The sequence below is a fragment of the Clarias gariepinus genome, chromosome 7 (assembly GCF_024256425.1).
Source record: "Clarias gariepinus isolate MV-2021 ecotype Netherlands chromosome 7, CGAR_prim_01v2, whole genome shotgun sequence".
Classification (NCBI taxonomy): Eukaryota; Metazoa; Chordata; class Actinopteri; order Siluriformes; family Clariidae; genus Clarias; species Clarias gariepinus.
In genome coordinates, this window is record NC_071106.1 from 4,150,963 (window position 1) to 4,175,339 (window position 24,377).

At 37.8% G+C, this 24,377-nt stretch overlaps 1 protein-coding gene across 1 annotated transcript in view; it reads left to right on the forward strand.

Annotated features, from left to right (window-relative positions):
- The window catches only part of LOC128528030 (protein unc-13 homolog C-like), a 208,775-nt gene that overhangs the window by 119,953 nt on the left and 64,445 nt on the right, over nt 1-24,377 (forward strand). The window contains exons 20-24 of the mRNA XM_053500754.1: nt 5,398-5,524; nt 14,947-15,043; nt 16,920-17,063; nt 19,626-19,703; nt 20,054-20,131. Coding sequence (XP_053356729.1) covers nt 5,398-5,524; nt 14,947-15,043; nt 16,920-17,063; nt 19,626-19,703; nt 20,054-20,131 — 524 coding nt within the window. The remainder of the gene's footprint in view (nt 1-5,397; nt 5,525-14,946; nt 15,044-16,919; nt 17,064-19,625; nt 19,704-20,053; nt 20,132-24,377) is intronic.

Below are 24,377 nucleotides of genomic sequence, written 5' to 3' on the forward strand. Positions count from 1 at the left end.
ACGAATAATGTGATATGAACTGATTTATACAGTTATAACTATCCATTGCTGTAGACATTTTGATTACAGATATCAAATATCAAATATTAACATTGTTATATTAATATTAGTATGACTATAACAATATATACCTATTAATGATATTAAAATAAATAAAGGATTTTAAACAGTATAACTTTACACTACATACAACATATATAACTTTATATATATTTATATTATTATACTATTTTACAGTATTTTTAATTCAATTAGTATCTTAATAAATAATATAACAACACCCAAAGATAATTAATATGTAAATAATAACAAATAAACAAATAATCAAATAATTTAATATACACAGAGTTAAAGTACTATAAACCACTTTGTACCATTCTGTTGTACTATTATAATGTACCCGCCATTGTTATTTTATTAAACATATATTTTATATCACATTAATATCTAAAAATGTGATGTTTTTATCCATCGTATACTGTTTCTTTTCCAAATCCTTGAAAATCTATAAAAATTCATTTTCCAAATTTTTTTTTATGAAAACAAAACTTATGATTAATTCCAATCCCACTTAAACGCTGTTTTCTGTTCTTTTATTCAAATACGTCCTTTTACTTCTTTCTTTCCTTTTTTCTTTTGTTTTTTACAGCCTCTCCATATTTTTACACATAATTTATGGAAGTGCATTATCATGGCTTCCGGTGTTCAAAATGCAAACGCTAAAAAAACTTTTAGTTCTCTTTAGGCTGTCTGTCGGTTTGAATAATTCATGCTGAGGCATTGTGGGTAATGGGAGTGGGTAGCGGGAATTTTAGGCTTCTCCTCGAGGCATTTGTTTTTCCTCCCACACCGATCCGAGTGGCCCATTGTCACATGGCAACATGGCCAGGACGAGCTTGCGATGATGATGCCATAGTTTTTTTTTTAGAATCTCCAGCAGGGAACCTGTGGAAAACCTCCGACCTGCAGGTCCTGTTGGTTTTACGGTGACCCGCTGCTCGTGTCCGTCTGACTCCAAGACAAGTATGCACATTTGAGTTGGCGTATGCGTTATTGTCCCTGCGATATCAGCTCAGAGATCCTTCTCAGCCCTGCATCAGGAGGCAGTGAGATGGAAACAGCCCAACACTTTTTCATAACTCGTTCCTCAGAGTCACGCCTCATAAGCAGCTATTATTAATATATGCCGTGACTAAGCTCCGGTCTCCCCTGTGGAACATTTGTTCATTAGGTGAAGCGCTGCGGTTCTAACAGACTGACGGAGCACCGTGGTTTTAACAGACACGGCTGATGAATGCACACGTCACTCTGAGCTAATGATGTAGAGCCTCTGATTAACTTCAGCTCCCGAAGACGTGATGGGAAATGTCGCATGTGCCGCTACACGTCAGAATCTCAGTGACGGATTTGCGCGGTAGACGCAAACACTAAAGATGTGGTGTGTCTTATTAATGCACAGTATGCTATTTGTATTATAAAGGCATCATATGACATTGTATTAAGACTGCAATGTAATTTTTTTTTTTTTTAATTCAAGTGTGTATGTTTTACTAAAATGCTTCAGTTTGTACATTTTCTTACTCACTCGTCATCTATACCACTTTATCCTGTATTCAGGGTCGCGGGGGGCCTGGAGTCTATTCAAGGAGACTTAGGGAATGATGCAGGGTGCCAATTCATTGTAGGGCACACACACACACACACACACACTTATTCACACACTAGGGCACTTTGTGTGTGTTCGATGGATTGGCACCCCATCCAGGGTGTAATTAAAGGTGCAATATGTCATTTTTTAATGCTGTAGTATTCAGACTTTTTTTAAGCTGCGGTATGTATTTGTAAAAATATGCACGCTTTAAAAAAAATATAAACACTGCAACCTTGATGAAACGGAAAAAAAAACCACTGCATTTTAACACACAATGTCTTTCTAATACAAATTAATGTGAAACTGATTAAAGCTGCAATGTGTACATTTTTGTTAATGCTGCAAGGAGCTTTTTTTTTTTTAACTAAGAATACTCCATTAGGTTTTTAAACAGCTACAGTATAATTTGCTTTTTATAGTATATTAAAGGTTCAAGTTGATATTTTGGAGATCCATGGTTTGGTGTGTCAGTTGCTCTATGGAGAATCCAACTTCAACCTTTAAAAAATAATAATAAATCCGGCAACATAGAGAACAAGCTAGCAGGTAATGTCCGTTTGCTATCCAGCTTATGAAATGCATTAGCTTGGTATAAGCTTAGCCTGAGCTTTGCAGGAGCTTGAATTAGAATCACTATTTTGTGCGACAAAGAATACGACAGATACTACATCCAGCTGCGTAGATCTCTATGTTTTATTTACTTCCTGTTCATTGGCTCTGTGAATTTGATCAGAGATGAGCAACTTGTTCTGGATTAGACATAATATTTGTGTTTAAACTGTACAAATCTCCAGCTCAGGCTGCATCAGGACCAGGTGTCGTATCTCCTTCCATCTCTGTCCCAGCAGACGTGATCTTGTTTACAGACTTATTGACTTTATTTTGCAGACAATCCGGCTTAAAGGTGTTGAAGTCTTAAAGTCTACAGGGATTTGCATGGGAAAGTGAAAGAGTCTGACGAAAAAGAAGTGCTTATAAAGCGTTTGCATTTAATAAACCGTACATTTAAACATTCAAGTCTTCGTTTCAATCGAAGTCGTCACACTATACATTTACACCACACCGCTGTGGAAGTCTGCTCTCTTATTTGTCAGAAGGTGTTGATTAATTCTCTATAAACACGTCTGTCTTAAATTAAAACTGAAATGCATACATAGATCTTGTCGTTATAAATTGTCCTGCTCTGCACATTGATTTTAAAGATTGTCACCTAAAATAAGAGGACAATGTAATCCAACTTAATAAAATTTCACAACCCTTATTCCTTGCATTCTCAGTCTCAGTTGAAAATAATTCCGGATTTTTTTCTTTACTCTTTTTTTTCTCTCCTGGAATTTTCCATATTGGAAAAAAAAACAGTCTTAGGGCCTGTCCACAATAATGGTGGACTACATGATTGTGTTCGTGTTGCTACAAAGCCTACTAGCTTTATTACAGCTATATCTATTGTTTCTATGCAACTGTTATGAGCAACAAGCGATAATGGACAACACCATCTTGGTTCGTATACAGCGCGCATGCAGGTTATACGCCTGCTTAAAGTCTTTTTCTCCATGTATAGTGTATCTCTATGGCAGAATTACATTTACATTTACATTTAGGCATTTGGCAGACACTCTTATCCAGAGCGACTTACATTTTTATCTCATTACACATCTGAGCAGTTGAGGGTTAAGGGCCTTGCTCAAGGGCCCAACAGTGGCAACTTGGTGGTTGTGGGGTTTGAACCTGGGATCTTCCGAACCGTAGTCCAATGCCTTAACCACTGAGCTACCCCTGCCCTACATTTTTATTTAAATTACAGCGCCCCTTACTGGTCTGGCATATATACTACACCGTTTTCAGTGGTTTTGTGTGTACGCAGATATTTCTTGAGACGACGCCGTGTTTACAAAAAAAAAAATAATCGGATAGGGAACGCACCGGCTTGGTGTGGACGGAGTCTTAGTTGAACCTCTGGAATGAGTTTTTGCATGGAACGAGGGTTGTGACATTTGGCTCCGATTACTTACATTGTCTTCTCATAGCAAACTATTTTTTTTTTGCATTAAATTTGCCATATGGGGAAAGAAGAGAGTTAAATTTGTATTAGATACACAATTTAATTAAATTATGACAAGAGAGAGAAAAAAAGGAGGACGGTTGTAACATAAGTGTGTTTCTTGGACATAAAAGATTATATAACACAGGAACAGGATAAAAATTCATATTTCTTTAATAAATAATACAATAATTAGCAGATTGCTGTGATATAAGATGAATAAAAAACTAAGTGAAATTGAAAATAATCATCTGTAAGGTGGTTACATGACATCAGTCCATCACTGATTATTTTACTGGAACAGCATGACACAGTGTTTTATATTAATATATTTAATATATTTTTCTCTTGTTCAAGAATCAATTATATTAATATTAATTATATATTTTTTATAATTAACTAATAATAAAAATGCTTTTTAAATTCTAAAACCACAATTAAAGTAAAAGTCCCTTGATATATTTGTAAATAAAAATATAATCACATTAAAATACAATCTTTTGAAAATATTTTAATCAGTTAAGGTTTATCTTTTACATAAAACAGGACTGTTACAGAAAGCTGCGTCTGTTCTGTATTTATTCCCGCGACTCGCTCCAATCAGTCAGTATCTCTTTGTCCTTCTCATCCGTCTTTGAGCTGATCTCTCTCCTAATTCACCCTCGTCTCTCTCATGTTCGCTCTGTCCTTTTTTCTCCCTCCCTGTCTTCATCCGACCCTACTTTCATTATCTGACCCGTCACAGCTTATCACAGGCTCCTCTGCCAGAGTCACACCGCATCAGCTCACCGGGGTTAGCGGTTAGCAAGCACAGACCGCTAGAGTGCTGGCAGGCACAAGAGCGCGATGTTAGAATGCAATGCCCCAGGTCTCTGAGCAGCCTGGAACACTGGGGTATTAGCAAGCAAAAGCAGAAACAGAGACATTGACAAAGAAATCACAGGGGTATTAGCCACAGAAACACCGACACATTAGCAGGGGTAAGCGGATAAGCAGGTTACATCAGCCAGGAGAAAAAACAGCAGGATTTAAGAAGCACAGACACAAAAATCTACAGGAATTAGCAAAGAGTTCAAGTATTAGCAGTAAAAATGCAGACAGCAGACATTAGCTAACAGAAACACAGACACTAGCTAATATAATCACAGACATAAGTTAATAGAAACACAGACATTAACTAACAAAAATACACCACTAGTAAATCTTATAAGATTTAAATAAAGAATCACATAGCAGATAGAACCACATTTTAGCATACAGAAACACAGACATTAGCAAATAGAAACGCAGACAAAAGCAGACAGAAACACAGACATTAGTGGACAGAAACACAGACATTAGCAAATAGAAATGCAGACAAAAGCAGACAGTTTAAATGTATTAGGAATAGCTATGTAGCTTACAGAAACAAGCACAGTGTCCATATATTCCATTTAATCCCATGTCACCTCTCGCACCACTCCTATTCGTGTAGAATCCAAAAATAATAAAGTGGATAATAAAGCGAACTATTAGCGTGTTACGACTGGGCCATGCAGCGCTAATCAGCTCCATTAGGTTTTATTAGCATGATTTGGGGACGTTTCTGGCTATTGAATCCTGGTATACATCAGAAGGAATTAAAAAATTAAAATGAATCGAGTTTTAATAAATAAACTATGAGCTGGTGGTAAGTTTTTTGTCTTGCTTGCTCGTCTGTACGCAGAGCACGAGAAACATCGGCTATGCAAGAGCACCGAGTACATGAATCTGCACTTCAAAGTCAAATGGTTCTACAACGAGTACGTGCGGGATCTCCCGGCCTTCAAGGGGACGCCTCCGGAATATTCTCTGTGAGTAAACTAGCTCTCTCTCTTACACACACTCACACACACATACACACACACACTATCTGTCTTCATCTGTTTGTCCTTCACTTAAAACAAAGGTTATAGAAACCCAAGATGATTCAGGTGTCATGGGATTCACTGTGTGTGTGTGTGTGTGTGTGTGTGTGGATAGCACACTCTCAGCAGAGGTTCACACTAAGCTCAGTTTTTTATTGTAGCCCTTTGTAGTTTAACAGTTTTCCCTCTTGTTTCTGCTTTTATTTCCTCCAGGTGTTAGATGTGGTATATAATCTCACTGTTGTCACAGTCACTGCTGTGGGTTCCGACCAGATCGACCAATCAGATTTGATTATTTAGTTGAGTGGAGGTGGCCATGGTGCATGCGTCTCTCATTCCTAGTCCAGAAAGTGTGGCGGCTATGTCGTAGTCTGAGTAAGATAGGTGTGGTTTCTGTACCTGTTCAAAGAAGGCGTGGCTCATTCATAGTAAAGGAGGCGTGGCTATTGCATTTTATTCCTAGTCAAGGAGATGTGGCCCCTGTACCCTCCCTGAGAAGGAGGTGTGGTTTGATTTCTGTCACAGTGAAAGGGGAGAGGCTTCGGAAATTGTTCAAAGAGGAAGATTTGGCTTTGTGTCTCATTCCTAGTTAAGGGGCGTGACTGTTTCATCTTAGCTCCAATCAAGCAGGCATGAACTCTATACCTATACCTGTCCAGAAAAGGAGGTGTGGTTAAATTTCCGTCACACCCTTACGGAAAAAAAAAATGGCAATATAGTGTAAAATATAATGCAATACATTAAATAATACATTTCCATATATCGGAAACTAGTGCTGATATTTATTAATATATTGCAATATATGAATGGACCTTGTATGGATATATATTGCAATGCAGAAAAAAAACATTTTGACATTAAGGTTCTCCTGTTAATCTCTTCTTTGTCTCCTGGACAGAAATAAGCCGTCCTTGAGATTTAAATGAGATTTAGGCGTTTTCTTCTCAAAGGTGTCTCAAATGTGGCTCATTACCTCTAAAACTTAGAGATGGTTTATATTTGTCTTGTGCGCGACTCGTATATACAGAAATGAGCCGTCTTTGAGACTTGAATGAGATGTTAGACATTTTCTCAATCTTCTCAAATGTGCATTAAATATGGTTCATTATCTCTAAATCTTAGAGATACACACATAAAGTAGACAGTGCTTACAGTAAACTTTGCATTTGGGTTTTCTGATATGTCGTGTACAATTAAACTCATCATTACTTAAAAAAAAATGTACATTTTACTACTACCAGAATAACGATGCAAAAATGTAGAACTCACAAAATGCGCATATTATTATATATTATGTCCTTTATATAAAATGTATGTTTGCTAACAGACAGGGTTTTCATCAGACGTCACTTTATTTTAGACTGCATAGTTAATGTATGCATTCTTTTTCTTCTTATTATTATTATCATCATTATTATATGGTCACATGTGAACTTATAAATCTCTTCTATTTCTTGCCTACATGATCCCTTTAAAAAAGTCCCTTTTTGCTCAGTCATGTGTGTATAGTTAGTTAAAATGAAATCAAACTGAGTTCATTATATTGCCGAGGTCGTGCTGAAAAAAAATGTCACTCTATGTGGCACAATCCTGACTCCTTTGTATTTATTAAAACATAATAATGCAAATAATGGCTAAAAAAGCTCTGGGGTTTAAGGGCTCAGGCTTTCTGACACACAGTGCCATCTACACTAAAGAGTGTTCAGTACGTTTTTAAATACTTCATTTTACTCTTCACCTACGGGTGGAGGGTTAGTAGGTTGGATCTCTGGAATGTGAAATTAATATAAAATGTAAAAAAAATCCAAATATTGTGTTAAATGTCATATATATTTGTTGTTAGTTGTGTACAGTGGATCATTTTTTTGCTGCAGGTAATGCGGCTTGGTGTATTTCACACCTGTGAGAAATTATTTGAACTTTGTTTTAGAATTGCAAAAATAAAGTACCCAAGGAAGTTTCTCTTTTAATTAACCATGTGTTCAATCAATAAATTGAACAAATTAACAATTGAACAAACTATATAAATCAAATATCAATAAAGATATGTAGATACTGTATGTAGGTATCTACATATAGTGGAACCTTGGATTACATAATTCGGAAGAGGGCTTATATTTCAAAACACTCGTAAACCAAATTGAAATTTTGCCATAAGAAATAATGAAAACTCAAATTATTCTTCCACAGCCCCAAAAATAAATACATAAAAATAAATCAATCAAAATATAAAGTAAAATTTATACAAATTAACTTGCACTTTACATTTGAATAGAATCACGACAGAGCAGTGTTTATGTGTAGAGCAGAGAGAAAGAGTAAGACAGACACAAAAAGCAGGCTGATACAGAGAGAAAATATATCTTTAACCTCTCTAATGAGACTTGCTTTTGCTTTAGACCTACGTTGTACACACACGCATACAGACATAAAATAAAAAAATTATGAGCAGGGGAGACGATTACCCACAAATCCGCAGCGCAAGAAAGAGAAAAACCATCGACTCAGTTGTGATCACATGGCGCTCGGCATCAAAACAAGAGAAGCATGCATGATACATGATACATGATACTCGTAAACCAAGACCTGTTCATTTTTCAAGTCAAAATTTATTTTAAATCTTTGCTTGTCTTGCGGAACGCTTGCAAACTGAGGTTTCACTGTACATAAATATATCCCATAATGCCCTGCATCAGCCAGCCTGTAAAAAACACACCTGGGAAAGAGAGGGAGCAGATATTATTGTGGACAAATAATTAGAAATAGTTATTATAGCTGCAGGATATTCACTCTATTTTTTCCATGATACGTTATTCCATTTGTTCTAATGGACTTTTGTGTGTGTGTGTGTGTGTGTGCGCGCGCGTGTTTGTATCCTAGCAACGAGGTGATGTATCACATCATTTGAAGCTCGTCTCTAACCGATTTCTTTCAGCGCTGCCTTATTGACAACTGATTTATTAGACAGCAAAGCGTCACGTCAGCTGCCATCTGTTTCGGACACACCTGATGACCTCCAGCTAAATGAACTGCCAATTAGAGAGACCACACACAAACACACACACTTTGTTTCCTGTAAACACACATGCTTTCCCTCGTCCCTATTTTTCTGTCCCACACACACAGAATTACCCATCATCTCTCCGAGCCCACTTTGCCATTGCATGCTGCCCTGTTTTCGACTCTTGGCACCAAAACGGCATCTAATCCATTAGAGACAGCGGTGAGAGAAACAGGGGTGGGTTGACAGGGCGGGTTGAGTCTCAGGCCAGGATGGCTCACCTGTCAATCAGAGAATACACACACACACACACACACACACACACCTTGAGTAGGATTGCTTTCTTGCTCAGAGGAGACAGAGCTGCTGCGGCTGTGCTATTTATTACCATCAATCTCACCGGCACAGTCAGAAACACCACAACGCGCGGACCTGAAGAGTTGACACGTCGTCACTAAGCGGACTGTCAGTTCAAATTCCAGACACTGTAGCACAGGATTCACATCAACGTCTGTCTAATAAATATTTAACAGTGCTCACATTTCATTAGTAACCACTGCTCATGGAATAATATGTCTCAAATCTATGACAGTTTTTTTTAGCTAGCTTGTGTTTTCTTAAGTTAATCGTTTACAACCTAATTGAAGTCCTTCACCAGGATGTGCATGATGAGTATGATTATTTTCAGAAAAATTTTGTTCATATTTTTCTGTAGGAGACAGGTGTGTACAAGCTGATGATTTTTATTTTATTCTAATTTGAATAGCAACAATTGAAAAGAAAGAATGTAACAATAATACATCCATTAAAGTTTGTGAAACTTCCATAGCCTAGCATGATGCCTTATCTGGATACAAAATATGAAGACGTACCGATGGAGTGCTTTTTAAAATTCTATACATCTGGCAACATAAAAAAACAGTCCATTACTACATCATCATATTTTCTAAAAGAAAGGTAGAGTAAGTCCTACCATTAAGGTGAAATTTCGTATTGTAAAACTCGTTGTCCCATAGGAAATAATGTAAATGCAGATAATACGTTCCAGCCACCCAAAAATATTACCAATATATACTATAATCCTATTTTTGCATATAAAAACAATTAAAACATTTACAAAAGACATGTAAATGAAGTCTAAAAAAAATATGTAAATTTGCATTGCTTGGCTTTCTATTAACATAAACAAACTTCTCTGCAACGAGAAGTACGCACAACCGCTCGTATACCAAAAATGTGAATTTCTTACTAAACTTTTGTTCTTATGGCAAAAGTTCACAAGGCGGGTCGAGGGATCACTGTACTGAACAAAGTTGGTCACATCTTGGACGACTGCATGATAAAATCCGATCATATCACAGAAGATTTAGGGGTATCATTAAATATTATTTTATAAGTCTGATTTCTTTCGACACATGAACACATGGAGACATCTAAACACATACACACACACACACACACACACACACGTGATAAATCCTCATGCCTTAAGATAAACACTTTTACTGCTGGGTCTGAAGTACGCTCTAATATTTGACACAAACTTTGCCTCTTCCTGTAAATCACATCCCCATGAGTGAAAAAAAAAATGTACAGGGGGGAAAAAAACAAATAAACCATGTCTGTAAGTGAAGTGCTTGTCGGAGTGCCAGTGCCAGCAGTTCTGCAGCGCGTCACCGTGCTGGGACGGTGTTATTCCATTTATTGCCTCAAGCTGTGCTCCTGCTTGTTTCATTTGTTTACTTTATACAGCACTTGTATTTTTTTTTTTTGTGACACGAGTAAGGCTGTGATTTGGCTGTACTGTACTGTACAAGGTGAAAACTCATAAACACACCTGAGCGGAGGGTGCGAGAGTTTTCACTTTGAGTGAGGTAGAGAGCTTAGTTAAACACTCCGGCTGGCCAAAAAAATACGTCACCATTTCAGAAAGGTCAAACTATTGGGCTGCATCAAGCGAAAAAACAACTAAGGAGATTTGAAATGAGTTAGAATCCTTCAACATGTTATCGATACCTGGAACGATAAGGCTGAACCGTCGACTCTGTGGAAGAAATGTGATTGGAGAAAAAAATCATGAAAAGATCAGTTGTGTGTCCATAAGAAACCCACTCGTTTGTGAGACTTATAAGAAAAAAGGCTTCAGTTTGCTAGGGAGCATAAAGACTGGACTGGACTGGAGCATAAAGACTGGACCTGATGAGTCCAGATTGACTCTATCACAGATCGATGGGCGTGAAGCGATGCTCCCATCATGCATAGTGTCCACTGTACAAGCCTCTGGAGACAGTATTATGATCTGGGGTTGATCAGTCGCTCAGGTCTAGACTCAACAACATTATGTGACAATAAAATGAAGTCAGCTGACCACCTGAATGTACTGAATCACCAGGTCGTCACATCTATGGAGATTTTTATTTTTTTTTTTTCCTGATGGCATGTGACATATAAGTGGATTTACAGAGTACGAGAGTCGTTCTGGGAGCAAAAATCTTAGAATGTTATACACTGAGGTGGCACAAAGGCTTAGCGGTTAGTACTCTCGCCCTGCACCTTCAGGGTCTGGGTTGGATTTCTGCTTGGTGGGTTTCCTCCAGGTACTCCGGTTTCCTCCCACAGTCCAAGGACATGCAGATTAGGCTAATAGTATTTCACAGTCGTGAAATTCACAGTGGTAAAATTACCATACAATGGTAATTACCGGTGGCCTCCACAGTCCCTAGTTAAACTACAGAGGTACAGTACCTAGATAGATAGACTGCGAGTCATCATATTAATTCAGGCACTAATTTACACAGGTTAATTCTGCGTTATGGCCAATAGAGGGCAGTAGGTGGAACGTATCAAAGCCATTAGTTAAAGAAATACCTTATTGTCTTGAACTTTCAACACAATTGAGAAAGTTTTAATCCTAAAGATTGTTTTTAAAGCAATTAATGTGGGTTTATGTTTTTTTAAGCTGGTTATTCCAGTTGGCAAACTGGACATTATTATTATTATTTTTTTTTTTTATATAAATCCACGTTCGTCTTAGGGGTAGCAGGGAAATCCTGGGGTCACAATGAGGCAGAGGGTTCCCTCTGTTTTTACTCCATTATGGAATCCTTATTTAAACTTTCTATAAATATAATTCTTTAAATAGAGTTTTCTAAGGTGCTACAAACTCGCATTGGCCATATCTCAGGAACCGGACATTATACAGTAATAAACTTGCTTTCACAATGGAGCTTATTGATCCAGGAATCTCAAAATATGTAGAACTTAAATCAACCAAAATGAGACTTAATGCCTGTTTGGCTGTGAGGGGTCACATACTGACTTATTATATACAAATCTCTGCAAGATTATTGAGCGGAAGTTCTGAATGCAGTGTGATGACTGGTGGCAGGACGTGCAGGTTTTGGTTAATATTTTATCTGCCATATCTGCTGTAGACAAACCCTCTCTAGTACAATAGCAGCAAACGATTTGAGAAGTGTAGTACTTTTTCGAGTGATAGTCTAGCCCTTGAGCTTTTTTAGATTTCGTGTAAGAATCCAGTGCCTTAGAAACCCCTGTGCCAAGTGTGAATGTTTTGGTTCACATCACGTCTCAGTCGCTGGATCTTTTCAGCCAGTCGCAGGATTTGTCCTTCTCCAAACACTTCTCATTGGCTCTGATCTCATTTACCCATGGCGGAGCCAGGATTGCTCGCTCACCGCATCGTTTTCTTGTTCTTTTTCTGCCACATATTAGAAGCTGGAAAAACTTCTTGGTAGATCACGGCCACACAAGCTGCACTACTGCCACCTACCACACAGGGAGTGTACGCTGCATATTCACTGAACAAACATGCAGGTTTGGGATGTTGCAGAAATTTTATAATTGACAATGATAGTTGTTGTAGACTATAAAATACCTGAACAAAAATTAACAAACTCAATAATACTGCCCCAGATCCAGGTTAATGCCATCTTCTGAAAATTTCTGATTTTCAGACCTTCAATATCAAAAACAAATTATTTAAGACATTTTAAGACATTTTAAGGATTTTCATGGACCCACAATAAATAAGCAAATAAATAAGTATTCCACAGCACATTAAAGCAGGGGTATTTTCGGACCTTCAGCAGTACTGGTCCACAGCATCCACTCCCATTACCGCCTGCCCCCCAAAAAATTACACATTTATTTAGCCTTTTATAACCGTCTCTTGTGTGTGTGAAAGTAGTATCTATTAGAGGGTTCAGCTCGAGTGCTGAAAGCATCACAGCCAGGTTATATTCATCAACACAGCACAACAGCAAGTGTGATATTGCTTTTCTAAACAGTTCCACTAACTCTGTGTACTATTAACAGATTATGATTTGTTTCTGTATTTAATCAGTTATTTATCTTCGCTAACGCATATCCTTCCACAGAGCTAACTAACTGCGCATGGCAGAGCTGGTGACTGATAGTCAGTCTAATTAACAGGAATGAAAGTAGTATTAAACTCTTAGCGGTACTCTGTTGCCAGAAGGTGAGGAGAATAAACCATGTAGGTGGTGGACAGTCCTGAGAAACTTAACAGATTTACTTTATATTTCCACTTATTTTGCCTTAGAATATCAGCTCCACTAACTTCCAGGTTTGGGGGTTAAATCCCAAATAACGTTAAATTGAAAGTTGTGCACTGTGCAAGATGTACCAACCATCCCTTGTTCCACCCACCAAGTAGTGCCCTTGATCAAGGGTTAGTGTCGAGCACTTTTTGGATTCTTGAACTTTTTTATTTTTATAGCTTGCATGTGTGCATGTTCAGTAAATTCAGTTTCCTTCTGTAAATGTGTTCCACCATGGCTTTCACTAATTACTCTCGAGCCATGTTGTGTTTACGCTCGCACCTCCATGAGCTGTGAATTCTCAGCATGCTTTTCTTAACCTCTTAACCATCAACAGCTCTCTCTCTCTCTCTCTCTCACACACACATACACACACATGCATTTTTTTTCTTTCTTCTTCTTCTTTCCATCCAGCTGCTATCTCGTGGCATATGCTCCACTTCTCAGATGGGTCATATTTAATGGCGCCCCTTTCCACCACTGATTTACAGCTGGATGTATGGCCGGGGCTTTTAATGAGAAACGACTTGCTGTCGTCGTATATAAACTCGCAGGTCATATCTGTGGATTTATGGAGCCATTATTTGAGCGGAGCAGCTTTTTTATGTCATGGGAACAACACAAGCTGAGCAGGGCATCATTACAAGCCGCTGTGTCACCTTTTGCGTAGGCCACTAGAGGCTGAGGCGTAGTACACATTCTCCGATTGTGTCAGCGGGTTTATTAGTGTCCGCGGTAACTACCATTTCAGCTGCGGCTTTATTATACCCTGCGACCTTGTTGCTCCTTGTTGTCGGCACTCGAGCCCATTTTTTTTTCCCTGGATCTTATGTGTTGAGTCACCTCTACATTCATCAATGTCAGTACATCTGTTATACGGTAGCATTGTTTTCCCATATGATCCTACAGTAAGGGTGATTGAGCAATATGATGAAAGTCTCACAATCACAATATTTCAGGATGTTATTTATCCAAGATGGATAACAATATGACTTGTTAAATAAGTAAGTAAGTAAAGTATCAGCATTGTTTTGCTGGGTTTATAATAACCTAGAAGTGTTTAATGGTAAATATTTCACTCTGTATTAAGTGCCTAAGAACAGATTAAATTAATAATTTAAGAGAAACTCCTGTAATAAATAATGTAATGGAAAACAGATACATGACGAGTTTAGGGTTTGGTTTTGTTTGCTACGCTATACAATCTAGCTGTGGATATTTTTTTCAGGAACACAGAAAATCTCAAGCAACAAACACAGACACACAGCTGTGTTGAAAATGATTCACTGTGCGAATAAGATCTGCTCAGCAGCCGTCCTACAGTGGTAGTTTTTCTGTGATGGACAGGACAGAAGGGGGCCAATATTTAGTGCAGTGCAGCAGATGGGCTGCGTTCAGTAATTGAAACCAGTTTGATGTCACGAAGTGCGGCCTGAGTACGTGCGGAAAATGGTTAAAGCAGAACAGATTCCAGATGGAGGTATAAACATTCATGAACGCTTAGGCTTGGCCTCAGTACCTGCACATAACTTGGGTGACCTGACATCAGGCTGGCGAGAGACCCGGATGAATTTTAAGCACATGGTTTTTCAAAGCGAGGAGGATTACCAACACACAGCCGCGGGAAATGGTTACAAAAATGTCTTTTCACTAAGCAAACAAAAAATAAATCGAGTGTGCTTCTCCATCAGTGTCCTCCCCCAGTGCCGATGCAGATCGGTGTAAAAGCTGCACATCCTGCAGGAATACCCGGCACTGAACGCTGTGTGTCTGTCTCTCGGCAGGTGGTTCGAGCCCTTCGTTATTCAGTGGCTGGATGAGAACGAAGACGTGGCCATGGATTTCCTCAACGGCGCCCTGGAGAGAGACAAGAAAGATGGGGTGAGTCCTTTCAAGGACTGCATTCGATTTTCCGATAGGATCTAAACTCACGCAGGAGCGAATAGTAGAGAGTCATATCATCAGTCCTGAAGAAGTTTTTAAGCAAGCTAGATGCACATCCTTCCACTGACTCTATGGACTTAAAATAGTGATGTAATAAGCTATGAACATGTACCGGATTGGACTGAAGTTAGTCTTACGTTACTACAAAAAAAAAAAGTCTTTTATATTTTTTAAGTCTTTTATTATTCTCAAAATAAATAAAAAAAAGTCACACACTTGAATTCGAAAGGGCTCTTGATATAAGACCTGCTTTGTGAGTATGAGTTACACAATTGAAGATGTCTTCTCATGAATTAGTGGTGCAGCAAAATAAAAAAGAAAACATTCTTTTCTGTAATTATTCATCCGGCAGGGGCAAGAGGATAAGCTGCAGAAAGCATTAATTATAACCAGAGGTGTGCAAAGTACGCAAATCCTGTACTTGAGAAAAAGTAGAACTACCGTAGATAAAATATTAAGTAGAAGTAGAATTTCTCCATTTACAATTTAACTTGATAAAAGTACAAAAGTACTTACTTTCAAATTTACACAAGTATCAAAAGTACTGAGCTTTTGTTGGCTCATAGCCTTTAAGTCAGTAAAAGAAGTCTCTTTCTCTCTGTCTCTCTTCTTCCTGACTATGTCATTTTTATGTAGCACCTGCTACAGGTATGTAAATGTGAATGTAGTGAAGTAGAAAGTACAGTACAGCTAGTTGTTATAGGATGTAGTGGAGTAAAAGTAAAAAGTATCCGCTAATTTAACTCCTCAAGTAAAGTATGTGAAACATGTACTTAAGCACAGTAACAGTTAATATCCCCATAGGTTTATACTCATAATGCCCCAGGATCCTATAACCTTATACTACCAGGAACCTGCTTTCTTAGGACCATACAATCTTCTGAGCAATGTGTTCCTAATACTGTATAATTCTAGCGCTCCTTATTCCCCCACCTTATTATACCCTCACCTAGTACTTCCAGCACTCTACTTTCCTATTACCACAATTTCGTCCAATGTTGCGAAGGCTTTCATTTCAAGGGCACTTTATGTTGCAGCCCCTGTGTTCTTGTACCTACGGTCCCCATATTTCTATGACCCTTTTTTGAGGGGGGATTTTTTTTGAGGGTCTTAGATTCCCTAAGGTGTGATATCTTCCAGACTCTTTGCTCCCTTGTAATAGTCTATATTTACATGGCCAAATCTTACAGTACTGTGCAAAGGTTTTAAGACCACACTGATTTCTTCATATATTATTTTGCTTTCAAAGAGGCAGACCTTTTTGTATTTTTAATGCAGTTTTGAGGGATACTTCTCCAGGCTTTCTGAAGAACATTCTTGGTTGTCATTTATGGCAAGTGATCAGGCTGGTGATTAGTATACTGCTTATGTGGAATGCTGAGAGGTTAGAACAGACGAGAGGGGAAGTGAGGTCGCTGCTAAGGTTGTTACATAAACAACTACTTTTTAAATTGTCTCTTTAGGCACTTTGCAGCCTGTCGCAGTAAAACATTTGTTCACATTTCTTTCATTGAATCTACATCATTTATTTGAATTTAATTTAAAATAAATAAATGAGTCGCTCAAGACTTTTGCACAGTACTGTACATCCTCATGCTTATACCCCATACTCCCCTACTGTATATAAGGCACGGTTTTGTGGGGTGTGTGTGAGAAAGTTCTTATAAATCAAATGTTATCCGTTCTAGCAATTAATTTTATGGGGTTTGGTTTAATATATTATTTTAATATTATATATCTTAAAACAAACCCGATCTCCTCCTCCATCTCCCCGTCTCTCTCTGTCTTTCTCTCTCTTACTTTCCTCCCACAGTTCCAGCAGACGTCTGAGCATGCTCTGTTCTCCTGCTCCGTGGTGGACGTGTTTACACAGCTTAATCAGAGCTTCGAGATCATCAAGAAGCTCGAGTGTCCGAACCCTCAAGCCCTCGCTCACTTCATGCGCAGATTTGCTAAAGTAAGTGTCCCAGTCTGCCAGTTAGGAAACGTTGAAGCAAGAGTGAAGAGAAAGTTCTGAGCCACTGGATGTCATTTGTGCTGAGTTGCAATGTGTTGAGCTTTCAGTCTGAAAGGCTTACACTTAATCTGAGGTATGGGGCTGGTGAGACGTGATAAACTGTTCTGCTACAAGGTTGGGGTTTAGGGCTTTCTTTTAATCCAGGTCTGTGTACTGAAATGTTGCAGAAACCCAACAATATAAATATATAAAATCAAGGACTGTCTTTGGACATAAACATTTACACTAATTACCAGTTTTTAGCTTCTTATATTGGTGACAAGTTAGTAGTATATCTAAATGTTATCGTCAAATATGTTATTTTAAAATATTTTAGTTTATTAACATGTGATGAACATTACACACTGCATCGTTAAATCTGTTTTTTTTTTGTTTTTTTTTGTCAACCCGGGACAACTGAGAAGATATTGAGTTAAGTGTCATATTAGTGTTTTACCAGGACATCTCCGTTTCACGTCCTACCTGTCAGAAGAGCGGCACTCGGAAACGTTGTCTGTCTGATTAGGGCACACACACTTGAACACACACGGATGGACGATTAGGTAATCCCATCCCATCCATCGAGCGCTGTTATCCAGAATCCTGACCTGCCTGTCTCTCCTGAATGCAAATGAATTGAAAAGGGCAAAGCCATTCTTCATTGCTGTCTCTTTCGCTCACACACACACAAACATACACACACAAACACGCACGTATCCAGTTATGTCTCAGGCACTCTAACAGGCCTGTGGGAGAAGCGATGGAGAGGAACAGCACTGTGCTCCAGAGCAATGTGCTTTAGCTCTGTAATTAAGAGATGACAGAAAGAGTGTGTGAGCAAGAGAGCAGGAAAGGAACAGAGAGAGAGAAAGCGAGAGAGAGAAAAAGAGAGAGAGAGAAAATCAGGATATTTATCGCTCACCTGCAAAAAACTCCCGAGGACTTATCAACAGTTTAAATTATTTTTTTTCTAAGTAAAGTTAATATTTATCTAATGAACAGTAAATATATATATTCTTGCATCTTATTGTAACTAATGCAACAGGTACTAATACAGTACAGCAACCTTAAGAGTACACTAGAGATGGGAAGTTTAAATCATTTTAGTGAAAAGTCTACTCTTTTCGTTTGAATCACGTTCATTAAAATGAAAAAATCTATTTTTGTGTCATTTAGTTTATTTCGTTCTTTTGTTCAAATTTTTTTTTTAACATTTTCAATAAACAGACCCCCAATATTTCGGCTAGAGTTCCAGTAATGAAAATATTACAATGCAGCTGAGGACATATTATGATAAACAGAATGAGCAGCTCACCTCTCATGTCTTCTGGTCCGAGTCGTTCATTCTTTTGAAAGAAAGTCTATGGGAGTCACGTAACAAAAGAACAAGCGATTCGGACAAAAAGACTCAAAGGTAACTACTCAATTCTGTTTCCTGTACATAACCTACGGAGGTTTTGCGATGCTTTGAACATGCGCACCCAGTAGAAAAAGAATGAATCACTCTCTGAGACTACTCGTTCACTTTAAATACTCATTAAAAAGAACAAATCGTTTATGAACAACTTATTACTATGGCACATAAACACTTGTATTTATGTTCCTCTCAATGTCCAGCTGACTTAGTCACTACATTATTCGAAGCTTCATAAAGCAGCAAGTCAGACTTACAGTATATGCAAGTCTTTGTATAAAGAAGTTGCACTGTAGTCACTAAGTAAAATGCTTTGTTATGTATAATTTGTAAGGCATCTGTTAGACGTTTGACAAATATGAACACATTCTGTACTGTATGACTGTTAGAGTCAAGAGTAGCAAGTTTGGACCATTATATTTGTTAAAACTGCCAAGCTTAAACGAAGACAAATCAATGCAATTCTGCTCCATAAGGGGACTCAATAGTGGCCAAAAGACAACATATGGCATGTATTATAGATCTCCCTGTGCACAAACCAGGCGATGCCACCTATCTGGCTGAAGAGTTGGATGGAACAATTCCGTAGCAGGACTTTTACATTCTAAAGCCAAGGTACACAAAACTGGCTAAAACCCGGGAACTCTCAGGTGAATTGTGAGCTTTTGTGACAAACTAAATTTCTGAAAATTTAAAAGAAAAAGATGCTGGGCCGCTTGACAACCTACAGTACTCTACAGGGTCTCCAATGTTGACAAAGCCACCACTTTTCTATTGAAACAGTATTTTTAAGGATCCCCTCTCACTCTGTGGAATCAACCTTACTTGCCCCTGTGCCCCCTTTGCGTCACCCCGGATAGTTAGTTCGAAGTTAGTTCCTGTTCTCTCTCTTGCATTACTATATAGTCGTTCCCTCACCAGACTCTCTTTCATTCTGTCCTGAAGATGTCAAAATGCATAAAGTTCTAACTGTATCTCCAGTTCTAAGACTGCAGACTCCCTCCATAGAAATTACACACACCTGTAACTCAATTGGTGTTTCCAATCGGATTATGACTGTTATCACTGTATTACAACATACAGTAATTGCGGTCATGTTGTCGTTGCAGACGATCAATAAGGTGCTCCTGGAGTACGCCGCCATCATCACGAAAGACTTCACCAACCATCTGAACAAAGAGAAAGTGGTGAGTCAAGACTCTGTCAACAAATTCCATTTACAGAACAAATTACATTCCAAAATACATAGTCAACCTGCTGAGATATACTGTAATTTTTTGGTATCTGACATTTGCTGCACTGCAGCTACAAGGCTAATGTTGGTAACGAGGTGGGAGATTATCTCCTCGGGTTTAGTATGTATTCTTCTTGCCCATATTTATAGCACATACAGTTCATAGTTATAAGCTTCCGTTACTAACGACATCCCAGTTGATTGACTCTACAGCAGTAAGTAGAACACGAGTGCAAAAATAAAGATGTGAGGGAGGAATTAAAATCTGCAAATCCTAAATGTGTGTATTTGTCTCTCTGACAGCCGTGCATCCTCTTGAACAACATCCAGCAGCTTCGGGTTCAGCTGGAGAAGATGTTCGAGTCGATGGGTGGGAAGCAGGTAGGTGTCTGAGGTGATGGTACTCAGAGAAACAGAAACTTGTGCGTTCTAGAACAATGACTGCCAGTCTGAGGGCAACTGACCGCGCTAACCAAGTGCATTTAATTTCCTTTATTATTTCTTGTAATAACTGTCAAGGGAGTACCATTTATTTTACTGTTATAATAAATTAATTGCTGCCGTAAAGAGAGATCACCGGACCTTGAAACGATGTGTGATAAGTCTCTGATTTCTGGTTACGATGCTAGCTGTGTTGGGTCATAATGGGTGGAGTTCAAAGATGCTTGTTTTAGCAAGATTTGTCTTGTTACTTTAATTCAAACTGTTACATTTCCAAAATTACCCAGTTATGCTAGCTAGCTACATATATAAATGGGCATTAGTTAACCTCTTCACCCATACGAAATTTTACCAAGGTGTAGGTAGTATTTGCTGAAATAGTACATGTACTGTATCACACAATAGTACAGGGTTCTACTATGATACATACTTTGATACACTGATTTATGTACTATAGTATGATACATACTATTGGGGCAGTGGTGGCTCTGAGGGCTAAGGCACTGAGTTACTGATCGGAAAATCACCCGTTCGATCCCCAGCTCCACCAGGTTGCTACTGTTGGGCCCTTGAGCAAGGCCCTTAACCCTATCTGCTCCAGGGGCGCTGTATCATGGCTGACCCTGCGCTCTGACCCCATTACGCTGGGATATGCGAAGAACGAATTTTACTATGCTGTAATGTATATGTGACAAATAAAGGCTTAACTACCATAGTACTACCACAGTACCCACTGTGGTGCCACAGTACCTACTACAGTACCTACACTTTATGGTGTCTACCATGGCTATGCTTGAGGTACCACTGTAATAGTATGGTATATTATCATATGTAGTATAGTTTACCATATTACATAACGTAGTAAAACCTCTTAGAATCCTAGCAAAAGTTAATTAGCTACTGATATTACATATTGATCATCATTCTTTTCTTCTCCTGGGATTCCTTTACCCTAAAGAGCCACTCATAGCTTGTTAGCTACAGCTATCTTAACCAAATATGGTGACTGTGATGTGAAAATTGTGTCTGAAAAAATGAGGTGAGAAGCTCACATATAAAAAGCACCAACCAAAGTATAAAGATGCTGTACATCACATTATTTATATTTCTGTTGCTCTCTGGTGTTCCTAGTGGACAAAAATCTCCAAAAAGACATCACCGGACACTAACAAACTTCTGTCTTTTCAATAACATCTCATAATAACATGCATGTGTGTTGTAGATCTTCTCTCACTCTGTGTATCTCTCTTGTTGTCGTGGTTATAAAGTCTCAGTGTCTCTCTCTCCGTCTCTGTGTTTGTGAAAATTGTGAAAATGTCTCCTTGTTTTTTCTTTTTTTTTTCGTCTTCCCCATCTCTTCTGGGTTCTTGTACCAGGAGGAAGGGGTTGTGGCCTTCTGTAAGGTGTGTGAACATCTCTCTCTTTCTACATATTCCTCATCTCCTCCACAGCTAGATCAGAAATGAGCAGTCTTTCATAGGCTAAAATCTATTTCCTAGAATTGCTTCAGAAGGAAAGGTTTCTCAGGCCAGTGTCTTAAGCTCTAGTACAGATGGAGCCACATAGCAGAAGCTAACCATGTGGCAATTACATTTGCAAAAGATTATGGGATTGATTTAGCTAAGCTTATCTCACATTCAGCAACAGGGTTGTAATGAGCTAGCTCCAACTAATTATGTCCCTAAATATTAGTAATTAATAACATATGAATAAATCATAATTAACAAAGTTAGGGAGTTAGCTAGCAATTTCTCAATTAATATTGTTAAATAACCAAAGGACTGAAACAATCTATGTAAAATGCTAATTTGAGCCAAAATTACATAAATAAATAGATCACAACATGGTTGTAATAAATAAGCTCTATCAGTTAAGCACTTAAAAACACCTTAACTAGCTTAGCAGCTACCTTACTCCTGCTTCTTATCATTCTAATGTACTGTTCAAATATTGTAGCTATGCTAGCAAAGTACTTCATTATTTTGGTTATTTTAATAACAATCTGAGGTAAGGAGGCTAGCTAACTATTTAATACTTTTAATTTATTAACAACAGCAAAATTGCCATATCACAGTACCTAACATAGTAAAACCTAACACCTAAGTGCTTGCTAAATATTTAAAGTATTTATTACGGTATCTAGCCTGGTAGCAACAAAATAACTAATTAATTTTTAGTTAATAGTTAAGAGTTAGTTAATAACTTAATAGATAGCTGTTTATTATATACAATTTAGGTTTTATTAAAATTTTTATTAAGTCTGACATTTACAGAATGAGCTGATATAAGTTTTAGACCAAAGTATCCAGCTAGATATGCTAACAAAATATTAGGTTATGTTTGAGGTCACATGGATAGCTAGAATGTAAATTTATATTCATACCCCAGGGATCACCTGATACAATATTATCACGATACCACAATACTGATTCAATTTGTTTTGTGATTCTACAATTTAATAAAGTTAAAAAATTCTATAAACTTTTTCAGATTTAATTATAATTCTGAACAATCTGTGCAGGATACTGTGCTACCTGCTAATGTGTGACTAGTTTAGAGTGCTCCACCTGAAGGATCATAAAGGAACTTTAACATATTACCACCTCAAATGCAAACAAATATTTTTAAAAAATTAATTCGAAAAAACATAAATTTTCATGATGTGACAATATATGAAGTAAAACACAAAATAATTGTATGTAACAATATGTAAATGGATTTTTCCCCATTTCTATTATGCTGTATATAAAAAAAAATGGTGCAATAACACAGGAGTGTAATAATTTGGCACTTACATACATCTAGTGAACAAATACTCTGAGTCAACATGCTAGTCTATGAATACGCAACAAATGTCAAAGGCTGTAAAAATATAACAGGATCATAACAACCCAGTTCTAACTAGCTATGGTAACAGATCAATGAGTTGCTCAGCTGTTTCTATCCCTGTTCTAATATTTAGCTAGCATGTTAAAATTCATGGATAAATTTGAAATGTCAAAGACAGTAAAATCGTTTAAAACTGTTCGACGGTCGCTTGTTAACTTTTCTACAAAATTAACGGCCATTTTTATTACTTTTGTTTAAAATCATTTAAAGAAGGTTACAGAACTAGCTAGCATGCTAATCTGTGAATACACTACCTCATTTTCTGATATTCTGTTTAATTAAGAACATTTTCATTATGTATCACACTGAATTTTGAGATGTAGCCAAGTTGCTTTTTTCAATGCTAACTGTGGAGGGCAGGTTCAACACCATTCCAGCATCCTGGTTTAAAATCTGTACGAGCATGCTGCCTGAGTTTCATCTCACTTCACCTTTGACCTCTGACCCCGAGGAGCATGTGTCCCATTACCTGCTTGAATCAGAATCAGGCATGAAAACGTACTGAAATTAGCTGAAACATCCGTCCTGACCCCCCTCCCCCCACCACCCCTGCACCTGGATAAACTGCGCTGATTTTTTTAATGCCGTTATTTGGCAGCTGAATGACCTCCTCATTCGCATAATTAGACTGTTTTTTTTTTGGTTTAAGCTAAAATATATTTCCTAGAATTGTAGGAAATCTCTTTCAGAGCACGGGGATGTTAATTACTCACATCTCACATCTTTGTCACATCAAATGAAATACATTTGAGTTTAGTTAAAGTTGAAGACATATTTTCAATGCTAGTTTTTGGCAATCAGAATGTGGATCACATAGGCTCTGTGGTATTATAATAATATAATTTCCTACACTAATACTACCAGCCTTAATTGGAAAATCAAACTTGGCAGGGTGAAATGTTTTTGTCCTGATGCTGGCTGTTGGCTCATCGCTGATGTGTTAAATTATGAATGTTTTCCTACTTTGTAAAGCAGTGACATTTTGTCCCCACTCTGTGACGTCAAAAGCCTCTAAATATAGCTTTGGCTTGCTCTTATAGTGCCAAGAGTTCCCCAAGCAACTAGCAAACGTTGGAAGCAAACATTTAATTCCTGACCTCTGAAAGCATTTGTAAAGGTGTGTTAAAAAGAACTTTTAATGGCCATGAAAAAGAAATACTGTATAGGCTGTTCGGTCCATAATTTCTGTTTATACAAGGCCTCGGGGGTTTATAAACTGTGTAAGTTTAGTAGCTAGTAGGGATGGAAATCACCAGGGACAAACCGTGACGGTATTATCACGATACCAAATGCAGAT